Below are 27,001 nucleotides of genomic sequence, written 5' to 3' on the forward strand. Positions count from 1 at the left end.
ATAGGTCCTGGGTGAGACAGAGGCCAGATATGTCTGTGATAAGACACCAAATGAGCCTCAGAGAGCAAAAATTGCGTAGGTACAGAATAGCCTGCCCTGATGAGGTGGCCAAAAATAGTTTGAGCGCTTGTCCAGTTCTAGAGCTTAGCTGTCATCAAACGTGTAAGTGCACATCTGAGTACAGAGAAGACAGCAATTAATGCAATGTAAACAGTGGGGTGTTTTGAGAAGTTGGCAGAAAGAGTTGGGATAACTAACAGCAGAAAGGCTGTAGCTGGTATGTAGGAACTCATTTACTCCAGTTATGGTGCAAAGCACATGCTGAAGTTACTGCAGTGACAAAGGGTACAAACTGCATCTTTTGTCCAGCTGTTGCTGAGGCCCCTTGATGAATTGCTCACAGTTCTAGTTAAAATTGATTTTAGAACCTTTTTCCCAATGTTACTTTTTGAAGAGTCATGGATATTTTTAGGAAAGTAGAAAAATAGCCCTTTCTGAGTGTTTACTTGTGGTAGTTCAGAGTAGATTGCTGGACAGCCTTTACTGGGTGGGTATATGTTTTCAATTCTCACAATCAAAATGGCCTTTTCTTGTAGTAAATAAATGAGTAAATATGCACTTTGGTGGTGCTTGTTCTTAAGGGAGGAACAAAGAAACAAAAGCGTCCATTCAAAGCAAAACCAAAACTAATTCAGAGGGTTCACTGTTTCCATAAGGTTTAAAGACAGTAGTGGATTTTTGTTTTAATGTAAAGCTTGTGTTGTTGCTTCAGCAAGCAAGTTATCTAGTTAACTTTATTTCGCTTTGTGTTGGCTTTCTGCTGCATTAATTTCATTTTCCAGTGTGTAAAAGCACTTTCTCAGGCAGCTACCTGATGAAGTCAGGAGATTGCCCGAGGTTGGCTAGACAAAGTCAAGCCTGTACCTTTCTTTTATAAGTCTTTACTAGCTGGTGGAAGTTCCAGTTTCAGGGCTGTAGCTTTTAGCAAAAATTGTTTCCCAGGGAGTTTGAAGAGTCAGAATCCTGATGGTGGTGTACCATTTGGCATGTCTGGAGGAAATGATAAAAAGCTGTTCATGCGGGAGGCTGGGAGAGTCTCTTACAGAAAACCATTTGTGTCGGTAAGATGGTGACTCAGTCCTGTGAAGAAGCAGGAAAGAAATTGGATGTTTCATGTGTGAGGGTTTTTTTTATTAATATGATCACCTTCTGATTTTGCGTCTGGTAACAACTTTGTCCTTTACAAAATATTTGCAGATCCAGAGGTGCCACAGAACTTGATGTTTGTGAGGCAGCCCTCTTCACTCACTAAACTGACTGGGCAAAGTGCAGTTTTTCCATGTGTTGCTGTAGGATTTCCAGCTCCATATATCAAGTGGACAAGAAACGAAGAAGAGCTTGTAACAGAAGGGTGAGTAATGGCTAACACATATATTTTAATATAATGGCAGGAATCCAGCCAGTTATGATTTCAGATCGGTGCAGAACTTGCTTTCTACTGAATTTTAAACCAGGAAAATAGAAGCTAGTTTTCAAATGCTGGAGAGCTTCTAGACTGTTATGACACGTATGCTAGCTCATGACACTTGCGGAACAATCTCGTATTTTTTTTTTGCAGACATTGAAACCAAGAAATCTTATTTGAAGCAGAAGGGTTATTAAAAATGTACTAGTTTTAGATTGCTGCTGGAGTAAAAGAAGCAATTAAGGGAATAAGGACGCTGCAGAAAAGCTAAGACTTCTTCATGTTGGCATATTACGTGTCCAAAGCCCTGCACTTGTATTACTCTTTCTGCAATGAAAATGGCCAGTATGAGTCTAAGTGTTCCATAAGAATTTAATAATAAGTGTTTAAAGCAGAATTTCATAATTTGTCATTAAAAGAAAATATTAAAGTGTTAGGCATGATTAAAAAAAAATTGTGGTCTTTCAGGAATGCATTAAGTGAAAACTGCTCTATCACACATTGTCATTGTGTATTAATTCAAAATAGTGTGGTAGATGGTATGTATAAGAAAGCAGAACAAATCTTACCAAGAAAATTTTGGTCCAGCTACAAACAGATACTTGAATGTTCTCAATGTCCCTCAAAGTCAGTGGTGAGATTAATGCAGGAAGAAGTTAATTGTGAAGCAATGAGAGGTAAATTATATTGTGGCATGGCTGAAACAGAAAACGGCTAAAGGAATGTGCAGGTCTCTCAACAGGACCAGTAATAGTAATATATCTTTCTTTTGTCAGTTCTTAAATTAAAGAAATCTAGGGGCTTGTAATTTGAACTGTCTTTTTTTGAGAATACAAACTTCCGTGGGTAATGACTAACAGTTCTAAATACCACTGAGAAATTGTGTTGATGTCAATCTGATGGCATATGATTTAGATTCATATTATTTTGTAAATATAAGAAATCGCTCACATACAAAGGATGGTACAGACTCATTAGAGTTGCACAATCAAATCTGAAGAAATGTCAGAATAAATGTGCCTGGTAAGATCCTAATTTGTTTTTCTTGTATGTAAAATGATGTCATGTCCATATTTTTATACATTTTTGCTGCTTTGCCCCCCCTTGCTCCATCCTTCTGTAGGTTATGTCCCATTCAGTGCTTTATGTGGGCTTTAAGCTTAGTTACTAAAAAGGTCTCCTTTTTATTTGTTTGTTTTTTGTTTTTTTTTTTTTTTTAATATATATAGACCGTAAATTTTCAAATCCTGCTCTGAATACAGCTGTGCAGGCTGTCGTGATAATCTCAGAGGACTTCACAAATATTTTTCATTTCAAAATTCAGAGTGAGAAATTTTATTGGGGACCTGAGGCATAACATTAGTAAACATATTTGATATTTTTATGTGCACAGTTTGAACCATGTAGACCTGATTTTTCAGAATATTTAACATTAGTTTTTAGCAGTACGTCCCTTTGTTACAAGAAGGGGTTCCAGCTGTACAACTCGCTCTGTGAGCCGCGTGCCGGGGTGTCTGTGTGGGCAGTCAGAGCTCTGAGCGGTTCCTCTCTGCTGTCGCCAGCTCCTTGCTTGAAGCCACTCTTACTTGAGCATCGTTCTGTCATCACATGGACACTGCGCTGAGGCAGCAGCAGGAGCCAAAAGGCTGACAGTTGTCCCCAAACATCGTTTTAGTAAACACTTCTCTGCTCTGGCACCAAATGAGCTGTGTGTGTTCTCTGCCGAGCCCAGGAAAGCCTCTCGCCAGCGTGGGGCTGCAGGGGCCTCTGGTCCTGGAGTTGGCTGGTTGTTGCACCCTCTGGGTGTGTATTCACTAGGGAGGATAAAGTTGAAAAGACAAAGAAATATTCCTCTTCCATTTGAAATAACTGTTTTCTTCTGCTCAAAAGCAGACCAAAAAGGAGTAGGTAAGAGTTTTGAACAATGAAAATTTTATTTGTTTTGACTTACTACAGTACAGAACCTTTCTGGTCTGGCTGAAGATGAGTGAGTAAAGTTACCTTGCTGATGAAATGGATTTTTTAGTGAAATGTGTGCTCATTATAGAGTTTAATTTTAACGTAGGTAAAGGAGAAAATCTGATTTCTTTTTCACTATGTAAGAGTAACATTCCTTCATTGTTTGTTAAATCACCAAAATCTGTCTGCTGCTCATGACTATGACTTAACAGAGAAGAGATTCAAGCAGCAGGCAAGAAAAAGTTCTTAAACTCCTTTTACCTTGACACCTATCATATTATTCTTTTGAATAGGAACTGGAAAATCTCTAGAACTAAAAATTAAGATTCTTTGTTGGAGTAAAGCCTGCAGTTAGACTGTTCCAAAATAAGTGCCTCAGCTTGTTATGCATGGTCTGTTAATGTAATTACAAATTAAATCACATTTAATTTGTTTTAAAATCCCTTTTTGATATAAAAGTAAGACTTCTCTTATTAGCATGGCTTTTCTTTTAAACCCCCCCACCCCCCCCAATGATCCTTTCAACTGAACAGGTTTTAATGTACCTTGTGCCTGGGAAAAGCTCTTAAATGTCATGGGTTTTGTCTCTGTGCACACACTGCAGACAGTAACATACATATGTGTAGATGTACACACATGTATATACATATGTATTGATACATGGCTGTGTGTATGTATGGGGTTAGGAAACAAAACTCAGATAGCATGGTCAGGTGGGTCTCTAATTTTTACCCCTTGTTAAGTGATTTAGGCATGCAACCTTATTTTTACTTTTGTCTTTTTAACTGTGGCAATTAATCTAATACAAAATTAAGTATTTTCCTTTCAGGCCGTATTGCAAAGGAGAATATGTATAGGAATCTGTATTTATAGGAAAAATAGATTATTATTAAGGATTGGGATTGGTGGAGTTTTGGAATTAAATGTTTGTTGTAAGACCTGAAAAAAGGGAAGGTGTTTAAATTTGATGGAGTATTTGTCAAAGTCTGCAATAAATTTATGTTAATAGATAAATATGAATAAACTTTAATGGTGGCAGTCTTGGCAGTTGTTGAAACAAGCAACCTGTAATGCAATATGTTGTGAAATCAGTTTGCTGTGATAAAATATTTTCCAAACTAATTTGAGTGAAAGAGCAGGGAGCTTTGATTGTTGAGTGAGAAAATGGTGACATTAATGCAATGCTAAATGTTTCCATTATAGTAAAACTGTTAGAACTTGAAGGAATCCTTTCAGAGTTGTTAAGTTAAAGATTTTGAAGAAATGTGATAGTTACGCTGCTGACTTTTTTTTTTGTTATAAAGTCGTCCATCAAAGACTATGAATACCCAGGTTCTACCAGAACTTGGGGAAGTCTCAGTCCTGCGAAGAGTAAGAGTGTTTGGAGGAAAGTGTCTCTGCACGCTTCCACCATGGGTCTGCCCTTCTTTCGGCATTGCTGCCTGGCTTCGGTCTGCTCCTTTGATGCCTTTTTAGCATATTCACAATTTCAGAGATTAAAAAAAAAATCACAAAGTTGAAAATTGGACCCGATAGCCTGTCACTGAGAGAAACATTTGACTTATGATGAAAGCATTTCATTGGATCAGCTTACTAGTCAAGCTGGTAATCTCTATGATATATAATAGTTTTCTCAGAAATACGTTGTTTGAAAAGGAAGGAAAAGGCTTAAACCCTGTTCTAGGATGAGATTTATGATGCCTGTTCTTATAGCTCCAAACTAGAACTTCAAATAGGAGGCAAGCCCCTAGGCTCATACGTGTTTGTGTGTACAATCTTGTGATATAGGGTGTACTGCTCTGCTCATACAGTTCTTTAAGACTGGCTCTCTGAACGGACACCCACCCCGTCATACACGTGGTTCAGCAATGCGAATATACATTCTACTTTTTCAGCTGGATTTCCTCTGTAAACTCACAATGAGTAATATCTCTGCCAGGAATGTAGGAAATACTGAGAGAAATCGAAGGAAGTGGGGAAAGCCACTGAAGTATGAAGCTATTGGAATAAATCTTATGTCCTTTACAGAAAACCTTATAAAGTAAAATCTACTGTATTGTCAATATTACCTGATATAAAAGGCTATAATGGAAATGTTATATACAGGTTGAATGGTTTTGCTAACTTAGAGCCTTTCATACTTTTTTTTTCTTTTTTTTTTTTTTAATGCCTTGTCTGGCTAAGGATCCTACTGCATGAGAGTCTGTTGTTTAGCAAACGCAGGAGTAATTTTGTGCTTTTGATAATTCTGAAATTGAAAAGTGAAGTTTCAGGTGAGGTGGCTGCCAAGATGGATTTTCAAGAGCTTAGGGGGGGAGGTACAGTTTCAAATGTTTGGAAGATGATGTCCTGCTTTGAAACCTTTCCAGTGTGTGGATCAGTATGTGCTCAAACAGCATATATTCTGTACCTCAATTTCTATTTGGACACTTAGATGGAAGAAGTTACAAATACATGTACCACAAATTCTTTAAAAAGCTACAGTAAATCTGTAAAAATTCTAAATCTGAAAAACAATTGAAAGGATTCTGAATGATAACATTATATTTTAATAAGGCTATTGAAGTACAGCTAACTTCGTGCGTTTGGGCTGTTCCATATAGCAGAGTTTTATGCCATTGAAAAACACCTACTGAAAACTATTGTGGTTGTATGGCTATTCATTTTCTAAAGTGAGGAGATCATAAAGCTGAGGCTGCATGTGCAGCATTAATTTTATGCTGTTGCTGTATGCGTTCAAATGAAGTCCTTAATTGTACAATCACATGCATACTCTTAGTGCGGGGGTTTTTTCTTTAATACTTTGCACAAATGTGTGATATTTTTCATTATTGCATATTGCTGTTTGTAAGGCAGTCTGAGCGATTTGTATTAAGTGAATTACACTTGCCCAATTCTGTAAAGGTTAAACATAGCAGAGTAATTATGGAGATTTTTCTGGTAATAGATTCCACAAAATAATCTAATTTAGTGTCTGATTTTATCTGCTTTACTTTACCAAGACTGCAAATAGATTATAAGATGTTTTGGGAAGAGTAATTTAGAAGAGAAAGAAAAAGCCAAAACCTCAGGGTATAACTGGCTGTTTGAATGCAGTAAATTAATAAAGGCTCGCTATATTTTGTGATAATGAAACACAAAAAAGCATGCGAGTTAGGTATCCAAAGTAGCTGAAGTAATTGTATATTATGAGTGTGTAACTGAGGGCTGTATGGAATGCATATAAAAGGCTTGAATTTGATTTTCCTGTTCCCTGACATTGATCATTCAAATCTTTCTTGTTTTTAATGACACTTTAAATTATGTTATCCCTTTTACATTAAGCTGATTCTTTGTCTCCAGTGTCTGAAATCTGATTGCTTCACTCATGTGGCAGTGCTTCATTGTCCTTACAAAAATAAGATGTTTTTACTTTATCACAGAAGCAGTTTTTGCTTTAAGCCCAGACCTCTTTCACAGCTAATGCATACAGAAGCAATCGCCAAGGAGTCTGACAGATCGTTTTCTTCCATGTTTTTAACTGTGATGAGCTTGTGTTGGATCACATATTGGTAAACTCTGGACTCAACTCTAGGTTTTCTTGAGGAAAAGAATCAAAGAGAATAAAAGCACGGCACACAGTTTAGATGGCTGAAAACTGTATAACCTTGTTTCTTGACAAAAAGGAGAATTCATGCAAATGCTACCATGTTGCAAGTAGTTTGTGAGATTCTTTATGACAAACTCTTGTTGCCTAATTTGACAATGTCCAGTAATTTTTAATAGTTTTAGTAAACATCTTAATTGCTAGTTAATAACCATAATAGTCTGCTGCCTGGCCATGCAGATGTTACTTCACTTCCCCAGAGGTTGGCAATGGGAAAAAGAGCATCAATAAGGCACGTGTGGCTTTTAAAAGGTTAATGATGGAAGCTGGTGGATATCCAGAAAAAGGCACTATATGTCATCAAAATGACACCAACATTCTGTGTATAGCCTTCTGTCATTCCTCTGCAGTTTTGTTTGTCTCGGCCTCTTGCATCCAGTCAGTTCTTCCTGCACAGCCTTCCTCCCCATTCTGTACCCTGACTGTCTCTCATAGCTCTAGCACATTCACGAATAGGCTCCATTTCTTTCTGCTTTCATCTTAGCCTTCAGCAGATTATATGCTACTCAGATTAATTTAATTCACCATGAATGCTCAAAAAATAATCAAAGAAGCTATTTTACATAATAAAAGAAGACACGGAACTGCATATATGGATGTGTCAAGTTCCAGACTGGTTTTAGTGCAGCCTTAACACATTTAACACGCCGTTCTCACAAATACGCTTCAGTGACATTGTTCCTGTTTGCTTTGCTGGTGTTTGTGAAGCTCTGCTTTGTTCGTGGGCTGTCGGTGTCCAGGTGCAGTCACAGAGGTTCAAGACTCGGGAAGAGCATCGTTTTCTTAGATCTTGTTACATGGTCTTAGAACTTTCTCAGATGGTCAGATTTGCCTTGGAGGTGGTATAGTCCAACGCTTCTAGGTTCCGTTTCTTTGTGCTAACTTCAACAGACTTGTGTGGTTTAAATGTAATTAATTTACCTGGACGGAATACAGGTAAGTAGAATACAAGGCAGGGGGAGAGTGATACAATTTTGGCAGGTCCTGTTCACATCTTAGTACAAATTTTTCTTGCTGAAGATAGGAGGTGGATCATCCTTCACTATCTTTGGTTACTACTAAAGCTCCTATTTTTTCTACATACTAATTTTTATCTTATCCGTGATAAGAGGCTTCTGCCTTTTTTTGGCTGCAGTGACAATAAAATACATATCTAGATAATCCGAGATGTATTTTCTTGTTGCCTTACTTTCTGTCCTTGAACCACTATTACGTGTTTCTAAATCAGATTATAATGACAAACTTCTTGTTGTTTTTCTCTTAGCCTAGAACCTGTTGGCAGTGCTGTCCACATACTCCTCTACTATTTTTTCAGGCATTCCTCCTTTTAAAGTACCTAATACATTTTTTCAAACTTACTGCTATCTTCACTCAGATTCCCTACACTTCTTGCAAAACAAAGTTTTTGTAGTCTTCCTTTTACTAGATCATGGAAACAGGATGCCTTTCCTTATGGTATACCTGGATACCATCTCTCTGAATGCTTTTAAGACTAGTTTGTTTCACTTAATTCCAATAATGATTTTGTTTGCTCTGCTTTTAAATGTATTGCATCCGAAATTTGATCAACAATTATAGTAGTATCGTAAATCAATGTTAGTGGTAATTAGGTGAGTCAAAAGTGTTTGTGTCCTAACAATTTACCTTTCTAAACAGGTAAAAGCATTGGTTCTACTAACATAATTACTCTAAGATTTCAAGTGGAGAAAGGAATTAGGTTGATTTTTGTACCTTGGCCACTCTGTAGAGACCAAAAAAGTTAATTGTTGTAATGTGCTTTTTAGTTAATATTTTGAAAGAATGCAATCCGTTCCTGCCTGCTAAGCCATTGCTTGGTAATGCCAGAAAGGAAGCCATCAGGTATACTTTTTTTTTTCTTTTCTTTTTTCAGCTGTGAATAAGAATGGTGCTGGATCAGCACCCAGTCATGATTTGTTGTCTCAGCTTGGGGGTTTTGGTACTGGTACTGGCATTTTGTTGTGGACGCTTGGAGTGATGAAGGACCTTGGAAACCTCTTGTACAAACCTGTATCACATAAAGGGGAACGCTGGTTGCAATGGGAGGAGAATGTGGCTGGAGGCTGGGGGTACTACATTTAGCATAAAATGCTATGTTCATCTACTGCATTTGGCATAAAAAGCAGCTAGTTTATATGGGCTGAATTACAAACACACACACACACACACACACACACACACACACACACCCTTTACAAGTCAGAGGGGGAAAATTCTGTACCAAAACTTTGTCACTTCAATGGATTTGTGTTTGAAGTTTTTTTTTTTAACTGCTTTCCCATCCTGAATTCTTACATCTGACAGAAATGGCCATCTTTTTACAAAGATCCAATTGCTACACATTATGAAATGTACGTTACTGTTCCTTATGTTGTACAGGCGTAAGTCTGTCATTTTATGGTTCACTTAACTTTTCAAGCAGTAAGTCATTCCAGCTGTATCTGCAAGCGTGGGTTGGTTTGTTTTTTTTTAATGATGTGGTTAGGTTATTTCATTTTCATTCTTAAGTTCTAGTTGCTATTGTCTCAATACCTTGAATCATATTTAATTAAGAACAACTGAAGCTGAAAGTGCAGGAAGATGAGCTACACTTGTGGATTTGATATAGTTGAACTTAATTTTAAATGTAAAGCCACAATATGGAATTTGGTCATCTATTGAAAAATTCCTCTCTCTAACATGGTTCCCTGTAAATGGCACTCAGAAGCATTATGTGTAAACACTTCTTTAGTTTATGTAGACATTTTAGGCAGAGGACTTGTGAGCGTTGGTTGTGGTTTAACCCCAGGTGGTAACCTAAGTACCCCACGCAGCTGCTTGCTCACTCCCCGCAACCCCCCGCAAGGGATGGAGAGAAGAATCAGGAGGAATGTAAAACCAGAGGGTTGAGATAAGAACAATTTAATAATTGAAATGAAATGAAATGAAATTAATAACAACAATAATAATAATTACAATAACAATATAAACAGTAATGATAACAACAAAAACAATAAAAATGCAATAAAATGAAATTAAATTAATAATAACAACAATAATAATAATGACAACAGTAACAATATAAACAGTAATGATAATAATAACAACAAAAACAATGAAAAAGAGGGAGAAGAGGAGAGGAATGAAATCCAAAGGGAAGGGAGAAAAGAAAACAGGTTGATGCATGATACATTTGCTCACCATCCACTGATCAATGCCCTGCCAGTCCCCAAGCAGGGATCGAGAGGCCCCAGCCAACACTCCCCACCCCACCCCATTCATACACTGAGCATGACATCCTTATGGTATGGAATATCCCTTTGGCTAGTTCGGGCCGGCTGTCCCTCCTCCCAATTTCTTGTGCCCTTTCACCTTCTTGCTGGCACGGCCTGGGAAACTGAAAAGTCCTTGACTTTAGTATAAAATTTACCCAGCAACAAGTACAACCATCAGTGTGCTATCAGCACTGTCATCACACCAAATCCCAAACTCAGTGCTGCACCAGCTGCTAAGAAGAAAATGAACTGTCCCAGGTGAAACCAGGGCAGCACTTCTCTGGTGACACTCCGCTTAATTCTGTGTGTCCATCGAGTCACCTGTGTGTCCTGTTTTGCACAGCCATGGGAGATTGCTGCTGCTTGCGGGGGGCAGTCTGGAGGTCAGCGAGGTTACGGAGGAGGACGCTGGCACATACACCTGCACAGCAGATAATGGAAATGAGACGATTGAAGCTCAAGCAGAACTTACAGTTCAAGGTAGGTCAAGCACTTAATTTTCAGAGAGAATGTATCTCCAAATGACTTTTCACAAGACCTATATTGTGTGAATAGTTAAAAACCTGGTTGTGTTTTGTGCCCTGTTTGGGAAAAAAAAAACAAACAAACAACCCCCCAACAAAAAAAAGCCTACCACCCCCACAATTCTGTTATAAATACTGTGTTACGTGTTACTCTGATTTGTTGTTCAAACTGCTCATAATTTTGTAAATATTGAAATGATTAATTTGCTTATATAATGCATCTTGAGCGTGGTTAAAAGCTGTTGTACATGCTCAGATATTATTCAACATGGTCAGTGCCATACTTCTTAAATGGAGGACAAAGGTCACTGTGGATAATCACATCTGAAAATTGGCCTATACTACTACTACTACGGTCTACTTTGAAAAGGAAATATATAAAGTGTTTTTCATAATCCTTTAAATATTTTGTTGTTTTCAAGAAGCTTGACAGTAGGTAAAAGCTGAGATACGTATTTAGTAATGCTCTTCATTTAACGTGCATATAACTTCCTTGCTTATTCTGGAAAGCTATTTTTACTAGAAACGGCACTGAAATGTTAATGTTGTTTTAAAAACATCTGACATAACCTGTGCAAATGAAGTACACTTGTTAAGGAGCAGGAAAAGAAGTTTGGCTTTTTCACCTTTCTTACATTTTTCAGGAATATCTTTTATTAATTTGATCTTAATATTGGTTTAAAATTCTCCTGCTAGGAGGTAATGATATGTAAGAGTGGTTCATATATGCAATATCCTTGTAAAAGCTTAACTGACTTTGTTTTACAATGGATTGTAGCAGTAGAAAGTTTGTCTTAAAAGCATGTTTGATGGGATACATTTAATCACTGAACAGCCCTAAAGGAAGGTTTATCTATAGGTGAAACCTTTATGACCAAAAAAAATTGTTTTACATTGTGTGATAATTATTCTTGTACCATGAAATGTTATGTAAGGGCATGTGAGCAGAGTTCTTGCTTCTCTATCAACAAAATGCATGCAAGTTGGACAAATTTTAGTACTCAAGGCATGTGTATTTAAGGTGATGCAGTCTGTCTCTTGGAACATCTGAAACACGGCTGTGATTCTGGTATAGAAGAGCTACAGAAGATCAGTTGAGTTTTAAAAAATTATGTATGACAAGGGACAACAAGAGTTGCTCAGTATTTATTATTAACATTCAATTGTTAATATACTATATATTATATAATTAACATATAAACATTATAAACATATTATTATTAACATAATAATATTAATATTAACAGCTAAAGTCTTTCTCTTCAGGAAGTGGAGTATGAAAGAAGGTTTATACTGGCATCTGCAGCATTTCTGCTTGATGCCGCAGCTGTATTTAACCTTGTCTATGTAAAACTGAACATAAACAATGCTGTACCTTGTTAATGAACATATGGGGGGAATATGCTCCTGAGACTACGTTGTCAGTGCTCACTTTGCCCTGTTACCTGCCCACCGGTACCTTATGCTTCATGTCGCGTTTTATTCTCTGCTGGTCTTGGCACTAGCTTTCTGAGCGTGTCTTTTGCTTTCAGCACATTACTGGTACAGAGACATTTTAGCTTCTCTGCCCTTCGTTAAAAGTTGGGGAAGAAGATCTGAAAAATGCATTTTCTGCAAGGCCTGTTGAAGTGCAGTATAGCTCTACTTTGGCTCGAAGTATTTTGAAAACCAACAAATTCTGGTCATGCACAAAATCCCTCACATCTTTCTTACCTTATTTCTTGGGCCAAAAGGATAAAGATCGCACCCTGTCTTTTGAAATACTTACATGCTTGATGCTTCATAGCACTTTACGATGGTTTTATGCAACCCACTGTGTGCTGTGTTTAATTCAGTTCCAACCTATATATTTTGCAGAATTGGCATGAGGCTTTGAGTTTCATGGGCAATGACAGAAATTAATAATATTAATGATATGCAATTAAGCTAAACATGCCATAGAGAAGACTGAAATTATAGCCTTAATATAGGATATACAGCCAGGTCACTTCAGGGATGAAAGTGATCTTGAGATAACTCTTTTGCTCTTTATCTAAACTAATGTCAATTATTTCTTTATTTGCTTGTAAAAATTTAGAATATGTTCTGCCAGTTCTTTTATGCTGAATTTTACATAGATGCCTGGCACCACCAAGGGAAAAAAAAAAGAAGATTTCTTGCAAGGCTTGAGTATTAAAATATATTAAAGATTATACAGAATGCATTTTGGAAAGCTGAATTTATGATTTTACTTGGTTCTAATCTTAATTCTACTTCCTTTGAGGGGTCACTGTAGAGAGTAATTGTATTTCTGCATTACTATAATTTGGTGAAGGTTTGAATAGTTTGAGTAACTGTTATCTGATCACTGTATCATTTCTATTGTATCACAGTAGAAAAATTGTCATCTCATCCCACCTAATAACTGCATGATTTTGCTTAATTTAAGCTGCTTCTGTCATTCTTAGAAATTAGCCTGGCAGAAATTCTTACAAGAAATCCTTATTTTTAAATTTTTTTTATTTTTTATTTGATTTCTATGTCTCATCTGTTTTCTGCACCTCTTGAAGCACCTGAGGTTTTTTGTTTGGAGATTTCAGTAGCATACTAGTCATTGTTCCAAGGCAATCAGTCTTTTTTTCTTGTATTAACATTTCATGATGGCAATTCAGTGAGACGTTTGTGAATCTCTGCTGAAGTGTGGTTAAGATGGCATTGTTTGACAGTGTTAGGACAGTTAAAGTGAAAAGGTGTTCCTGTTGATGCCTCTTAACTGAGATTTCCCTGCAGCACCAGGTAGGAATTGACTGAAATTCGCAGGTAGTTAGAAGCAACCGGGTTTATCCAGTTGTAAGCTTAAATTGTGCACAGAATAAAAAGAATGCTCATTAAGCATTGCTTTGCTCCAAGACCAGCTTTTCTATATCCTTTAACAGGGATATAAAAACCTGGAAGCTAGCATGCTTTCTCTGTGATGTGATACCAGTGGCAGCAAGCTGCCATGCATCTGCTGCACTGGGCTGATCACTGGAAGCTTGTCCTTCCATGGCGGTAAGGATGGAATTGCTGACCTTCATCATTAAAGGGCAGGGTGCTGTGAAGTGTCCCACCCTGAGGTGTGTGCTGTGCTCAGCTGGCAAGAAATGCCGACATTTTGCTGTGCTGCTGCTGTGTATGTGTAAGGTACATGGGAGGTAATTGAAGATAGCTTATTCCAGCTGCATACAGCATATAAAGTGGTCAAGCCTTGGGAGTTGGTGCGTTTTTTTTCTGTTAAATTTGGCACTATTTTCAGTTCAGATCAACAGTACCTTAAACTAATGCAGTTTACTGAGATGCTATAGGTGGCGCTTAAAGATATCATCTGTTTCAGATACCTGGAAGTAGTCTGTAGCAGAAGTAGACATAGGCTACCCTGTGTCATTTTTTTAAAAAAAGTATGTTAGAGTAGCCTTCTGTTGTCCTTAATGCTTGGTTTTAAAAAATTATTTCATTTCCCTACATACATTACAGGAGGACTGAATCTGGAAAAATGACTTGAGCTATAAAGAAGTTCTTGACTAGAAAGGTACTCGAGGGTCCAGAAGAATATTACACAAATTTGTTTCCTCAGTCTCTTTGTCTACAACACGTATCTTGAAGCTAGAGTTACAAGAATTTCATTTTATTCAGAGGATGATGGAAAATTAATGGAATATTTTGGTGAAGGCGGTTCTAAGAGTATGCACGTACAGATCCTGAGAGTACAGGAAAAGTGCTATTTCAGTACTGATGAAGGTAAATAGCAGTGTTAAAAGTGTTTACTTGAGAAATTTAAATTTTAGGTGGGTTTGGAGAGAAGAAAGTGTTTTTTAAGTAGCCTGCATTTTTGAGGAAGACGAAAGAATCATCAATTATTATAAAATAATACCTGTTTTGCCATTAGTAACATTCTTTGTACCTTTACTCGTGAAACATCTGAATTCCAGCCCTTTGTGAAGCCTTGTTATTCTTTGATATGGTACCAGGGGATTTTTTTGCAAAATTCACAGGGAATTGAAAATGCTAAAAATCTGGAGTACATCTTGGAAGACAATGATTTTTGGTGTAGGTTCTATCAACCACCTGGATTTAATTCTGTCCGTAGTGCTGGGTGACACAGCTGTTCCTGCCCTCCTCTCAGTGTGGCTGTGCCCACTGGAAGGGTGGGCACTGTCCCCACTTATCCCCACAGCCCCTCTTGTCTGTAGGCCCAGCTGCTTTTTGTGAGCTCTAAGGCACTTTAGTTAACTTAAACCAGTTAAACCAGGCTTTTTCAGACTGGTTTGAGCTGTCTTAGATCATTTCAGTCAAAATGGGTGGGGGAGCAGCTGCCTGAACAGCTCAGCGGTGGCTCTGTTGGAAGTGCAATTTTCAGGCCTTTTCCTTGAAAAAGGGAAGATGCACTTTGCCACAAAGTGAGGAGACACTTGGAAGCAAACTCAGAAGACTGCTCTGCATCAAGGAGTTACAGAAAATAAAAGTTTCTAGTAATGTGTGTGCAAATTAGAGATTTCACGTGTCCTTGTGTCACGCACCAAATTTTTGACTTGCAAGTTCGAGAAGTGGTTTGAGTGTGGAAGAGAACACGAAATTTCCTGGGGGAAGACCTGCAACTGAGAGGGTTCCAGCCCCTAAAGCTTAACATTTCTGAATCCCATCCACATTTAAGATAGTCTTTAGGGAAAAGTATCTGATGGATAAATGTGTGTACAGCTTTGTACCTGCTCACTTTTCCCTGAGTTAACCTTGGGTGCAAAAAGCGTATGTCAGCGCGGTCTCAAGCCAGCACCTAGAAGGTGCCATTCCCAGGGCAGATTACCTCCCATGAAGGGAGGTGATAATTTGGTGTCCGAAAATCTTTGATAGAAAGTCAAATATCTTTTAGCCGTGTTGACAGTGTTCTTCCCCTTACTGTCAGCAGGAGGAATGGTGCTGGGTACCAGATTTATTTACATCACATGTAATGAATTGAGAGCACTGGAAAAATTTGTTTTGCTCTCACCAGCAATGAAAGAATCTGTAGTATTTCTATTAGATAAGAGTGGAAAGTGATGAAAGTAAAGCTGGGGAAACAAGTAGTAAATGTATTTAAAATGCAGTTGGCTGGCTTCTGTTCAGTCTAAAACCTGTGGCCTGGAAGACCCATAGTGGCAGTTAAATACTGAGAAGGTTATAAGTTCATTCTTCATCTGGGAAATATTTCAAATTTATTACTGTGCCCAGCACCCCTGGGATTTCTGCAAATACTGTGACTCGAGTTAGATCACTGCATGAGCTTCCTGTCGCCTGTCTTGGTACTTGTGCTGTAGATAACGAGTTTAGAGGGAGTTTTCTCTTTCTGTTGAAATATTTACTGCAGTTAATAATGAACCAGAAAATAATAAACTAAACAAATTCCATTTTCATTTTCCTTGTAAAATTGATATAACAGGTCTGATGTCTTTAAAATAAATGAATCACTGCATTTGTGTGAGAGAAGTCAGAAATGCTCTTTTTTTTTAGTTGTCTGTGTTATTACCTTTCAGTGGGTTTTTTGGGATAGCAGACGGTTGACTTGAGTCATCTAGGACAGCATTCAGTGTCTGATAACATATCTTACATCTAGGCATTAAATACTTTGCTGTGTTAATGTACTAAAATTAAACATCAAAAAAGGAAAGTTTATTTTTGGGTATCTGTAGTGATAAATTAGAGGTTGCACATGGCAATAGGCTGATCAATACCTCATTTGTGCTGCCAGAGCAAATTGTATGGAAAAAACAAATGCAGAAGTGTTTTGATAGAATTAGCAGTTTTGTGCTTTGGGAGGAAATGCTGGAAATATTTTCAGTATAGCTGAAAAGCATTATGCTAATGGAAAATCCTTATTCTAGCAAAAGATATGTGTATTGCAATGTTGGTCCTGCAGTGTAAGAAAACGATATTTTTGCTTTCTATGCAAGAGTTCGGTAGTGATATTTTGTCTACCCAATAGATTTTCAATTAATAGTCCGTGACACAAATCAGATTTGAAAAGATGATGTTATTACAACACAGCTGAACTGTAGTTGATTGGGAGTCAAGACTATACCAACTAAAACACTCCTTTGTTAGTGCAGCATTGTCACATGCAAAAACGTTTGAGATAGTGAAATTTAGGATCGTGAACACTTGGAGCAAGGTTTGGCACACTCGAAAGGAAAGAAACTTGGCTTTCACAAATCTGTGCAAGGGTGCGTAGGTCAGGCTTTCTGAGAAGCAATCTATCACTTCTGTGGTTCTGCTTTACTTTTCATACAGCCGTTGTATTTGCTGTTGGTGTAATAGTGTTTCTAGTACAGGAAACACATTGTTATTGATGGCAGGTAGTTATTTTAAGGTTTTGTATTTGAAGATACTGGCTTAAAAACTAGCTGTGATTATACTTGTGTTAATAAGAATTCTCTATTTTTGTTTACTGCTCTTTATATTTGGGAATTGCATAGTCTAAGGCTGTTGATGAGGCTTTAAAAATAGCTTGAAAAATTGCTCCCATTTACACTGTTATTGAGAAACAAGACTTTGGTCAAATAGCTCCCCTCGTGTCATTAAAATAAGATGAAAATGTACCGGGAAGTGTGAGGTAAGTCAAAATGTGTGGCTCTTTCCCCATAGCTTTATTTTAAACATGTAATTTTAAATGTGTTTGGTTTGGGTTTTTTTTAATATCTCAAAAACTGTTGAAAAAGAATTGTTTCTAAACTTACTGCATAGGAAATGGGCTATTGGTGACAGTTGTCTTATTTACCATTGCAGCTGCAAAGAGGGAGCATTCACTCCTGTCTGTCTGTTTGGTTTCCTTGTCTTGCACAAAGAGCTGTTTTATTCACTTTGTTTTACTAACTAACCTGAGTTAAACTTGTAAAGACTTTCTTTAAAATCAAAACAAAACAGTTGTAGAAGGAAGAGCCCTAATGTAAAGAATCTTAGACTTCTCTTCCAAGGGTACATATGACCAGTTCTTCATCTGTGGCAAATGCTTTGATAAAAGATAATGCCATCCTTCTCAAAAAATTGTAGAAGTTTGAAAAGACTATTAAATCCTGCAGCAACAGAATAATATGTCTGGGTAACTCTTATTTTTGCACTTAGCTTTCATTATTACTGAAAGCAATTCTAGGGAAGAAATTTGAACCAACACTGAAAATTGCTAAAAACTTTCTCATACCTTCTAGATTATCTTTATCGATTTCTGTCTCTAATTATGCTCAGTGCTGTATCTTGATAATAGACTGCACTTCAATTTTAGATTCAGAAGATAGTACACTAAACCTGGTACTGTCAAAGGCTTGTACTTGGGACAAAGTACCAGTTTTTTAGGTTATATTGGAACTACTCTGGTTGGGGGAAGCTGTTAATGATAAAAAGAATATCTCTGCTTCATGCATGTTTTTTCTTTCCCTTGAAACTAATGTGACTTCCATTAATGATCTTTGTTCCATGATACAAAAGAAACGCAGTAAATCAGAGAAGTCTGATGTGGGGAGGATGTATAAGCAGAACTCACTGTAATTTTGGTCAGTAGCATTGTACTTGATTATCTGAAAATTTAAAAAAAAAAAAAATTCCTTGCTGCTGCTCTTAAGTATAGTTTAATGTTTATGCAGTTGTATAACTTAGTTGTGAATTCAACTAAATATGTCTAGAGATACCATTTGAGTAATTTTTGTCTCTGTCACAATCGTGTTCAAAGACAATGTTACTAGTGATAAAGTTGCGAACAAATACTCAGAAGCACACATGGAATGGGGAGGGAGGAGATGGTAGCATTATTTTAAGACCTCACTTGCTCAGGCTTTACCTGGAGACCAAGAATGCCCATCTGTGTGAGATGCATAATTTTTAATACTAAATGTAAACTTCCACAAAAATGAATCGTTCTTTGCATCATGCAGAACATCACACTTCTGTTGTGTTTAAAGATACTGTGATCTGATTTCTGTTGCCCGCTACTGTCACGCGGACTTGGGCTCAGCAGAACCTCAGATTGCCTCTGCCTGTACCTACTCACTTTCCAAGTCTTGCTCTGTAGTTGGTGAACCATTGTAAATTTTTTTTATGTCTTAATGTTTTTCTAAGACCACAAGGAACATTTGTCCAGTTCTTGCCATATTTCAGAAGCACAGGACAGTAAAGCTTCTTGAAGAAAGCTTGCCACAATTATTAATAGGGGCACAAAAATTTGTTTTCTTTAATTGTGTTTCCAAAAATTATGAATGAGCTTTTCTAGAACTTTGAAGGAGGATTCCCTTGTAGCAGCGCAAATGTTTAAAATTCAGCGGTATTACAGAACAATGAGAACTGAATGTTGTAACAAGAAGCATTGGGGAGCCTTCACAAGCAATGATCTCTGCCTTGCTGCATACTCCTGGTTTTCAGTGTTCAAAGTGTGCAAACCCTCCGTGAAGCTTAGGGCTGGGATGGTTTGCTGACCTTTCCTGGGGTCAGGGCTGAGCAGAGACAGCTGCTGTCTGTGCCTTGTGCTGCACATGTGAGCAGGGTCTCAACTTCTGTGGTCAGGGCAAGTACAGGATGATTATTGAAACCTGATAGTGAAGACAAGGGTTATGTGTGTGCCTCGTAGAGGTGCATCCCCTTTGGTATGAGCCATCCACAGGTCGACAAGGTGGTGTGGAGGCTTCACAGACCAGGCACTCATTACAATAACAGATGTGGTTTGGTTTGAACTGTGCTGCAGAGGTATGAGTGTGGTACGTTCAACTGTCAGAGCGTGATATTCACCCACCGACAGACTGGGGTGAGGAACTGGAAATGGGTGTACTGTGTCTCTGAAGCTTCTGGCACAGGATGTGAAAAGCTACATTTGTCAACTGAAATCAATCCCACTCTTTGATCGTGCTGTGACTGCAAATGTTATGCCCCTGCTGCATCCAGAAACATCGGCTCACAGCACGTGCTCTTTCCAGCAGTGGTGACTTCCCGCTAACCGGCAGGAAGGACCATGGATGTGGCAGTTCTCTGGGTTTGGACACCGTCCTGGGGGCAAGCTGTCTGGAGCAACCGACGGGCGGTAACAGAGCAATGCAGGTGAAGCTGCAGTGGTCTGTAGACAATAGTGTTGCAAGGCAGGCTTTTCCCCTTCAGAGTCTCTTTCCTGAGTACCTGACAACCATTAACCATGAGGTTCTTTTATGTGAACCATCTGTAATTCACTCAACAGTTTGATTGTATTTGGAAAAGTTTTTTGTGTCATGTAGGTGCTGCATAGTTTTCAAACACATTTTTTTGGTGCCAAAAAATGGATTGCAAAAGCCTGAAATGGTTAGATGTTAATGAGGACAAAGATTAGATCCTTTTGGCTAAGTGCCCGTAACTGAATTGCACTGGGGTTGGGGGGTAGTGTCTCCAGAGCTGTACGTGCAAGGAAGATGAGATACACTTACTTTCAATTTAAAAAAAGCTTTGTGATTTATTTTACACACACATATAAAAAATACCATTAAGAAAGACAAAACCAAATTATCAGTAACCTGTACAATTCATGCAAATGGTTTTCCTTGTAAATGTTCTTGAGTAATCCTTGGGGATAATGAAAATGTTACTAAATTAAGCAGCAGTGTCTTAAATATCTACAGTGTAGAAACTGATATTGAACTAAGGGAATTGTAAAAGCTGTTTTCTCTTTCAGCTAGAATTTCTAATAAATTAAGATCATATTAATGGGGTTTTGAACCAGCTGCTGCTTTATGGAAAGAAATACTTTTTCCCACCAAATGGTTTTTAAAACAATAAGCTGTGGTTGCTATCAATACCTTTGGCCTAGACAGTCAGTTACAGAAAATGCACGGTTTTGCCCAAGTCTCATATTTAGATGTATTTGTCTAGTCTCCAAACTAAAAATGTACTTTTTAGTTGGAGCAGGGTTTGCCTGACACGGGACTTACTACCTTGATTCTGAAGTCAGTTACCTGATGAAGTACGTAGCGCTGCAGATAGGGAAGGAGAGGCATGCTGCAGTGTGGGGCGGTCAGTCCTGCACCAGTCAGGCTTCCACCCCTTTCCCAGGTTTCCTTTCATTGCGCTGCTTCCTTGAGCTAAAATGCTCATCTGAACTAATACTGTTGAAATGATTTTCTAGTTTTGGGAAGACATGCAATGATGCCTGCCATCCTGTTTTCTATACCTAGTTTCAGCTTGTTTCTTGATAGTGCGTTTTCCTTTAGATTGTTTGGAACAAAACACCAATTCCATGAATTTTGTCATACCATCTATGTTACGCGTGAATATACATGGTACGTTATATGAAGCATTCCATTAGGTTCCTTGTGAGTTAGGCAGGAGGTATACTTATTTCTGGGTGGACAGTTCATCCTCTGCACAACTGACATGATATTATAAATGGCCCCTGGTTTTCATGCAGTGCTGTAGGAAAGGTAAGCTGGTCGGGTAGCCCAGCTGGTTCATTGCTCCAGGTGCTCTTGAGTAATTGTTAAAGAGTGAAGGGCATGGTAGATACAGTCGTTAACTACAGATAGGCTATAGGTTTTTCATTATTGATTTTAGTCCCTATAAAAAAGAGATGACAGAATTTCAATTAAAAAATATTTTTTTTAAAAAAAAAGCTGAAAGATTCAGTAGTGATTTTTAAGTTGCATATGCCAGTGACTTCCAAGAAATGTGAATGTGTGAACTCAGAAGCTCATTAAAATGCCTTCTTCCTTGAAGTGAGAACTCTTTTTATAGAAATTGTGCCCTAAATGGCAAGTATTTTTCTCTATATATCAGGGTCATCCTTCCATGTTTAATTGGTTGAATCAAGCTTTAAGTTTGATTCTTGGATTTATGGGTTTTAAGTTTTTTTCCATTTCAACAGAGACTTTTGCTTTGTTTTTGCACCATCAAATTTGTGATGAAATCTGAGGGTGATGTTAAAATGGAAATGCTGAAGAACACCATGCATTACTTAAAATGTCTCGAGAGAGAGACCGTACCATAAAGTATACATATACTTTCTTTCAAGTTAAATTTTTATGGTAGTTAAGCTGACTCTTACACCACCAGATGATTTATTTCTCTAATGGGAGCTAGATTATTGCAGTTGCTAGGTGTCTCATTATAAAAACTGTAGTCCTTGGCAGGGAAGTTTATTCCAAAGTTAAAAAGATGAAACAATTCAGTAATTTGTTGTAAGAAGGTGGTCCGTTATCTGTAGTGACTTACTCCCTACGCAGTCTTGCAGTTAATTAGTCTTCATGATGAGAATAATTGAAAAGAAAAACACCATGGAGTTTTGATTCCTGAAGTAAACAGTTTCTTTAGTTACAGTGTCAGTTTAAGTTCAATGTACTGTTTTGTAGTAGCAAAGAACTTTGAGACAGGTGTGATCTGCGTGATAAAGTTGTTATATGCTCCTCAGTGACAGTTCTGAGGCTCTCTCTTCAGAAATGTGTTGGAAGGAGGCCTATAAGAAAATGTGAACTGAAAATAGATAAAGGAAACTGGGCTCACAGGAGGCTAGTTGATGGTTAGTAAATGGCAGAAAGATAATTTTTTTTAATTGAATATTTTTCTAAACAGTCCTGATTTCTGCATCTCTGCTAGGCTTGCTTGTTTTCAAGTGCTAACTCAAAGATTTATTCTATGTTTTTTCTTTTTTGCATTCTCAGGAGGTTGGATATAGCCTCAGTATAGTGTTAAACAAAGCATTTTACAAGTGAGGACATAAATTGCTCTACTGTATGGTAATTCAAAGCACCCTTGTGCTCTAGAAGTGGCATTCCACAGGTTACGTGCCTCTGACTCACATCAGATGGTTTTAGTTTCAGTAAAGTATTTTGTTCTGTAAATACAAGTTCAGTACAAGGGTTTTTTTGTTTTGTTCCTCGTAAGTTACAATACTTGAAAGGTCCAAGGTAGGGGGCCTTGAAAGGCCTACTGTAACCTTGCCATCACTATTAAGCTAATACACACAATGTAGGCTTACTAAATATTTCTCTTTATGAAAGAATAAATGTATTGCCTGCAGTGATGGTAGGCATGCAAGTTGCGAAATCTTACCCGAAAGTACTTTTTATCAGTAAAGCTCTGGATCTGTAAACACAAGGAGCAGTTCACTTAAGTAGGACAAGGTATTTCTTGCATAGGCATGTTGCAGTGTGGAATTGTATTTGAAGGAGATATGAAAGTTTTAGCAGTCTTCAAAAATAATCATGCTTCACACTGTATAACTCATCAAGCTCAATAGTATTTTGGAGCTTCAACTTCAAATTAACTTTCTTTTTTTTATTTTAATGCAATACCTTTCACAAAATACCCAGAGCACTACAGGCCAGTCAGTCTCACCTCTGTGCCCAACAAGATCATGGAGCAGATCCTCCTGGAAACTGTGCTAAGGCACATGGAAAATAAGGAGGTGGTTGGTGACAGCCAACATGGCTTCACTAAGGGCAGATCGTGCCTGACCAGTTTGGTGGCCCTCTGTGATGGATGGGGGTACAGCCTTGGTGGGTATGGGAGAAGCAACTGATGTCATCTGCCTGGTCTTGTGCAAGCATTTGGCACTGTCCCACACGACATCCGTGTCTCTGGATTGGAAGGGCATGGATTTGACAGCTGGACCACTTAGTGGAGAAGGAATTGTCTGGGTGGTCGCACTCGAAGAGTTGCAGTCAACAGCTCAACGTCCAAGTGCAGACCGGTGATGGGTGGCATTCCTCAGGGGTCCATGCTGGGCCTAGCACTGTTTAATGTCTTTGTCAGGGATGTGGACTGTGGGATTGAGTGCACCCTCAGCAAGTTGCCCAGCGATGCCAAGTGGTGTGGTCGACACTGGAGGACCGGGATGCCATCTGCCTCTCCAGGCTGAGGGAGCTGGGGCTGTTCAGCCTGGAGAAGGGAAGGCTCCGGGAGACCTTCCAGCACCTTCCAGCACCCAAGGGGGGCGACGGGAAAGCTGGAGGGGGGTGTTTTACAAGGGTAGTGATAGGACAGGGGGGAATGGCTTTCAGCTGAGAGAGGATGGATTTCGATTAGATATCAGGAAGAAATCCTTCCCCGTGCGGGCGGCGAGGCGCTGGCACAGGCTGCCCGGAGAGGCTGTGGGTGCCCCATCCCTGGCAGTGCCCAAGGCCAGGCTGGACGGGGCTGGGGGCAGCCTGGGCTGGGGGGGGTGTCCCTGCCCCTGGCACGGGTGGGACTGGGTGATCATTACGGTCCCCACCAACCCAAACCCTTCTGTGATTCTATGAAATGGTTGAAGCCCTTCAGGTTTGCAAGTCTGCATACTGTCTTTTGAGAAGCTGAAGGCAGGTGTTGCGCATAGCGATGAAGCAAAGAGGCCAGAAGTGCAATTTGAAATATGTCAGTCTTCGGTAATGAAAATCTCTTTTGAGATGAGTTTAGCAGCTCATAGCTTCTGAGAGTTAAGTTGATGCTGTTAAGCACACATTTTAGTAAATTCAAATGTTTTACTCTAAGCTATGAGTGATGCTTTGGGGAGAATTTTTGAAATTAATTTTTGCCTTTCCTATCCCCTTTGGGCAAATAATTTTTCTTCTGCTTTTTTAGTACACTTAAAATTAATAACTTTGTTTACTGACAGTGTCAAAAATAACATAGCTCTGATTTACAGCATTTATCTTTTGCTTGTTTACTTCCTGTCTAGCACATCATGAAATGCCATAGACAGAATAAACCGTTTCTTATGAAGGTGGTTTTGTTGAGATAATAGAAAAGCAGAGTGCGTGAGCACTACCTTGTTATGTTCTCTTTGATGCAGAAAAAACCATGAGGCCCAAGTCATTGTCCTTTAAATAATTAGTTGAAAACTTGTTTTGGACAGCTGTCCAAGAATTTGCATGGAGTGGGAAGGGAAAATAGCCACTGGAGGCTTTGTGAGAGAAAAAGGACATTTTGTTATGCGAGATCAGGCTTCTGAGGTTTCATGAAGTGTAGTGTATCTATCCATGGCACTGACTGTACATTTCCTTCCAGTCATATACTTAATTTGAATGTTGCATGGTTATTGCTCTACTAATTTGCTTAAATTATCATTAGTGTAATTATCCATTATAGGAGTGATTTTCAGAGTTGCTAATCTGCTACTCTTTGCTGTGTTCGATTCACTCACAAAAATATGTGCATAGTAAGACTGAACTGTCACACACCTTTCTTTGCACAGCGTTATTGTTAAAATAAGAGGACTTCAAAGAGTTGCAAAGAGTCCCTGCTACTTTTGATTATATTTTGATTATAACTGGAATAGTATAGACATCAACTCCGAGGGTTACAAGCAAGAGAACTGAGGAATTAAATAATAAACCTATTAATTTACGTAAAATTTAGCTGGATTGTAAGCAAGTGCAATAGAACACAAGGAGTAAAGCTTTTATGAAGCCTCTTATATCGTTTCCGTTGACAGTTTTCTCTGTATCACTGCTCTGCATCATCATGTTAATCTTATGGTAATGTTAAATAAGTATTTTGAGTACTTTGGCAAAATACTGTGGCTTCAAATCCTAAGCTGGTTCTCTTGCAAAACTTAAACTTGGTTTCTTTAGTTTGACATTGGATTATAATTGTTGATCATTGTTTTCAAAGTAAAAGAATTTTCTTTAAGGTACAGAAAAATGTTACATATGAAGAATAGTTTTAATTTTTTTCTTTGCCTACAGTAGCTCAGATATGTAAAACTTTATTTGAAAGAACATTTTTCCCTTTTTATTAAACAAGTGATCCATTATTGTACCACCTTACAAAAATAGTAAGTGTTGTTGTGAGATATTCTTTAGAATTATATGCCAGCTTTTTTCTGGAGTTCTAGTGCTGTATTTATGTGAAAGTGGTTGCTGTTTAATATACTAAGTTGAAAACTCTTCCTAATCTATTAACAGTCATTAGTTTGTATCAGTATTGTGGGAATGCTCCATGGTCTGTTTTTTCTGTTTGCTAGGAAGAATTATTTTCTAAACTATTGCAAACTTAGAAAGTTTATTTGATGGATTTGAGATATGCTCCTTGTCCATAATATCTGCCTTGATTTATCTACCTTAAGAAAAAAGAACTTGGCTGAGGTATGTGTTTCCCTGAATTCCAGTTGCTTCCTGTGAGCTCCTGTAACTGAAAAGCAATGACTCTTGCACCAGGTAGTATTTCAAGATAAGCAACCTGTAAAGGCCAAACAGCCTGGCAAATTTGTAACTGTGCTTGGAAATCATGCTGGTTTTCTGCTTTACTTTTGTGGTGTTTTGTTTTTGTTGTTCCTTAGACTGCAGAAACAGAGCAAGTGACTTAGTTATTTTTGTTTAAGTTTAAGCCTAACAGACTGCAGGCTTAGTAGAGGACTTGATGCAAGCTGTGGCCATCTCTCAGCTAACCCCTGGCAGGGCAGGGAAGCGCTGTAACGCACAGTAGAACTTCTCTATATTCACTTAAGCTGCCAGTTTGAGACTGATTCGTGCAGTGTGGTGAGAAACACATCCTGAAATTCCAACTTCAGTCATTCTAGAAAGCTGAAGGATTAATTAGAAGTTGTGCTTTTGTGCAACTTGCCATACAATTTACAAAGATTTCCTTAAGTTCATTTTGTGTCTTTATATATTTAAGTTACTATGATGATCTTATTTTTTTTTAAATTTTTAGATTTTTTTAAAAGGAAGAACGAACATATTTTGGTACAGTGCAAGGTTCTTGTGGCGTGGTGTTTCTGTTCAGCCACAGAGAAGTGGAAGTATATTCCAAATCCATCCTGCCTCTAACTCAACTTGTATTTAAATTTTTAAGACCTTTGATCTTTCAGCACAGGGAAATGTTTTTTAAGGTTTGCCACGCCAGCTCAAATATAATGCAGGCCGTCCAAGATGCAAAAGGGCCTATTCCCTTTAGTGACAGACTAACTTTAGGAGCGTGTGTACTGTAATGCCACTTGAAGAGCTCTCCTAGTGCACTCCCGTGGTAAAAACCTGCTGATGGAGGCACCATAGTCTTTGCCTTAACCAGCTGGTGCCTTCGTCAGTATTGTATATGTGTGTTAAACCACCTATTGTAAGATGTGGCTGCTACCGGGTCTGATTCCCGAGTTGTCCTGATATAAAGGAGCGCGGCTGACGCAGGACCAGGAAAGGGGTAAGTGGTGGAGCAGCCCATGGGATGGGCAGGA

The 27,001-nt window shown here is 38.3% G+C and overlaps 1 protein-coding gene across 1 annotated transcript in view; it reads left to right on the forward strand.

Moving 5' to 3' along the window:
• NEO1 (neogenin 1) overlaps positions 1-27,001 on the forward strand; it is a 211,954-nt gene that overhangs the window by 90,001 nt on the left and 94,952 nt on the right. The window contains 2 exon segments of the mRNA XM_037394077.1: positions 1,258-1,411; positions 10,686-10,822. Coding sequence (XP_037249974.1) covers positions 1,258-1,411; positions 10,686-10,822 — 291 coding nt within the window.

Source organism: Falco rusticolus, chromosome 7, assembly GCF_015220075.1.
Source record: "Falco rusticolus isolate bFalRus1 chromosome 7, bFalRus1.pri, whole genome shotgun sequence".
Taxonomy (NCBI): Eukaryota; Metazoa; Chordata; class Aves; order Falconiformes; family Falconidae; genus Falco; species Falco rusticolus.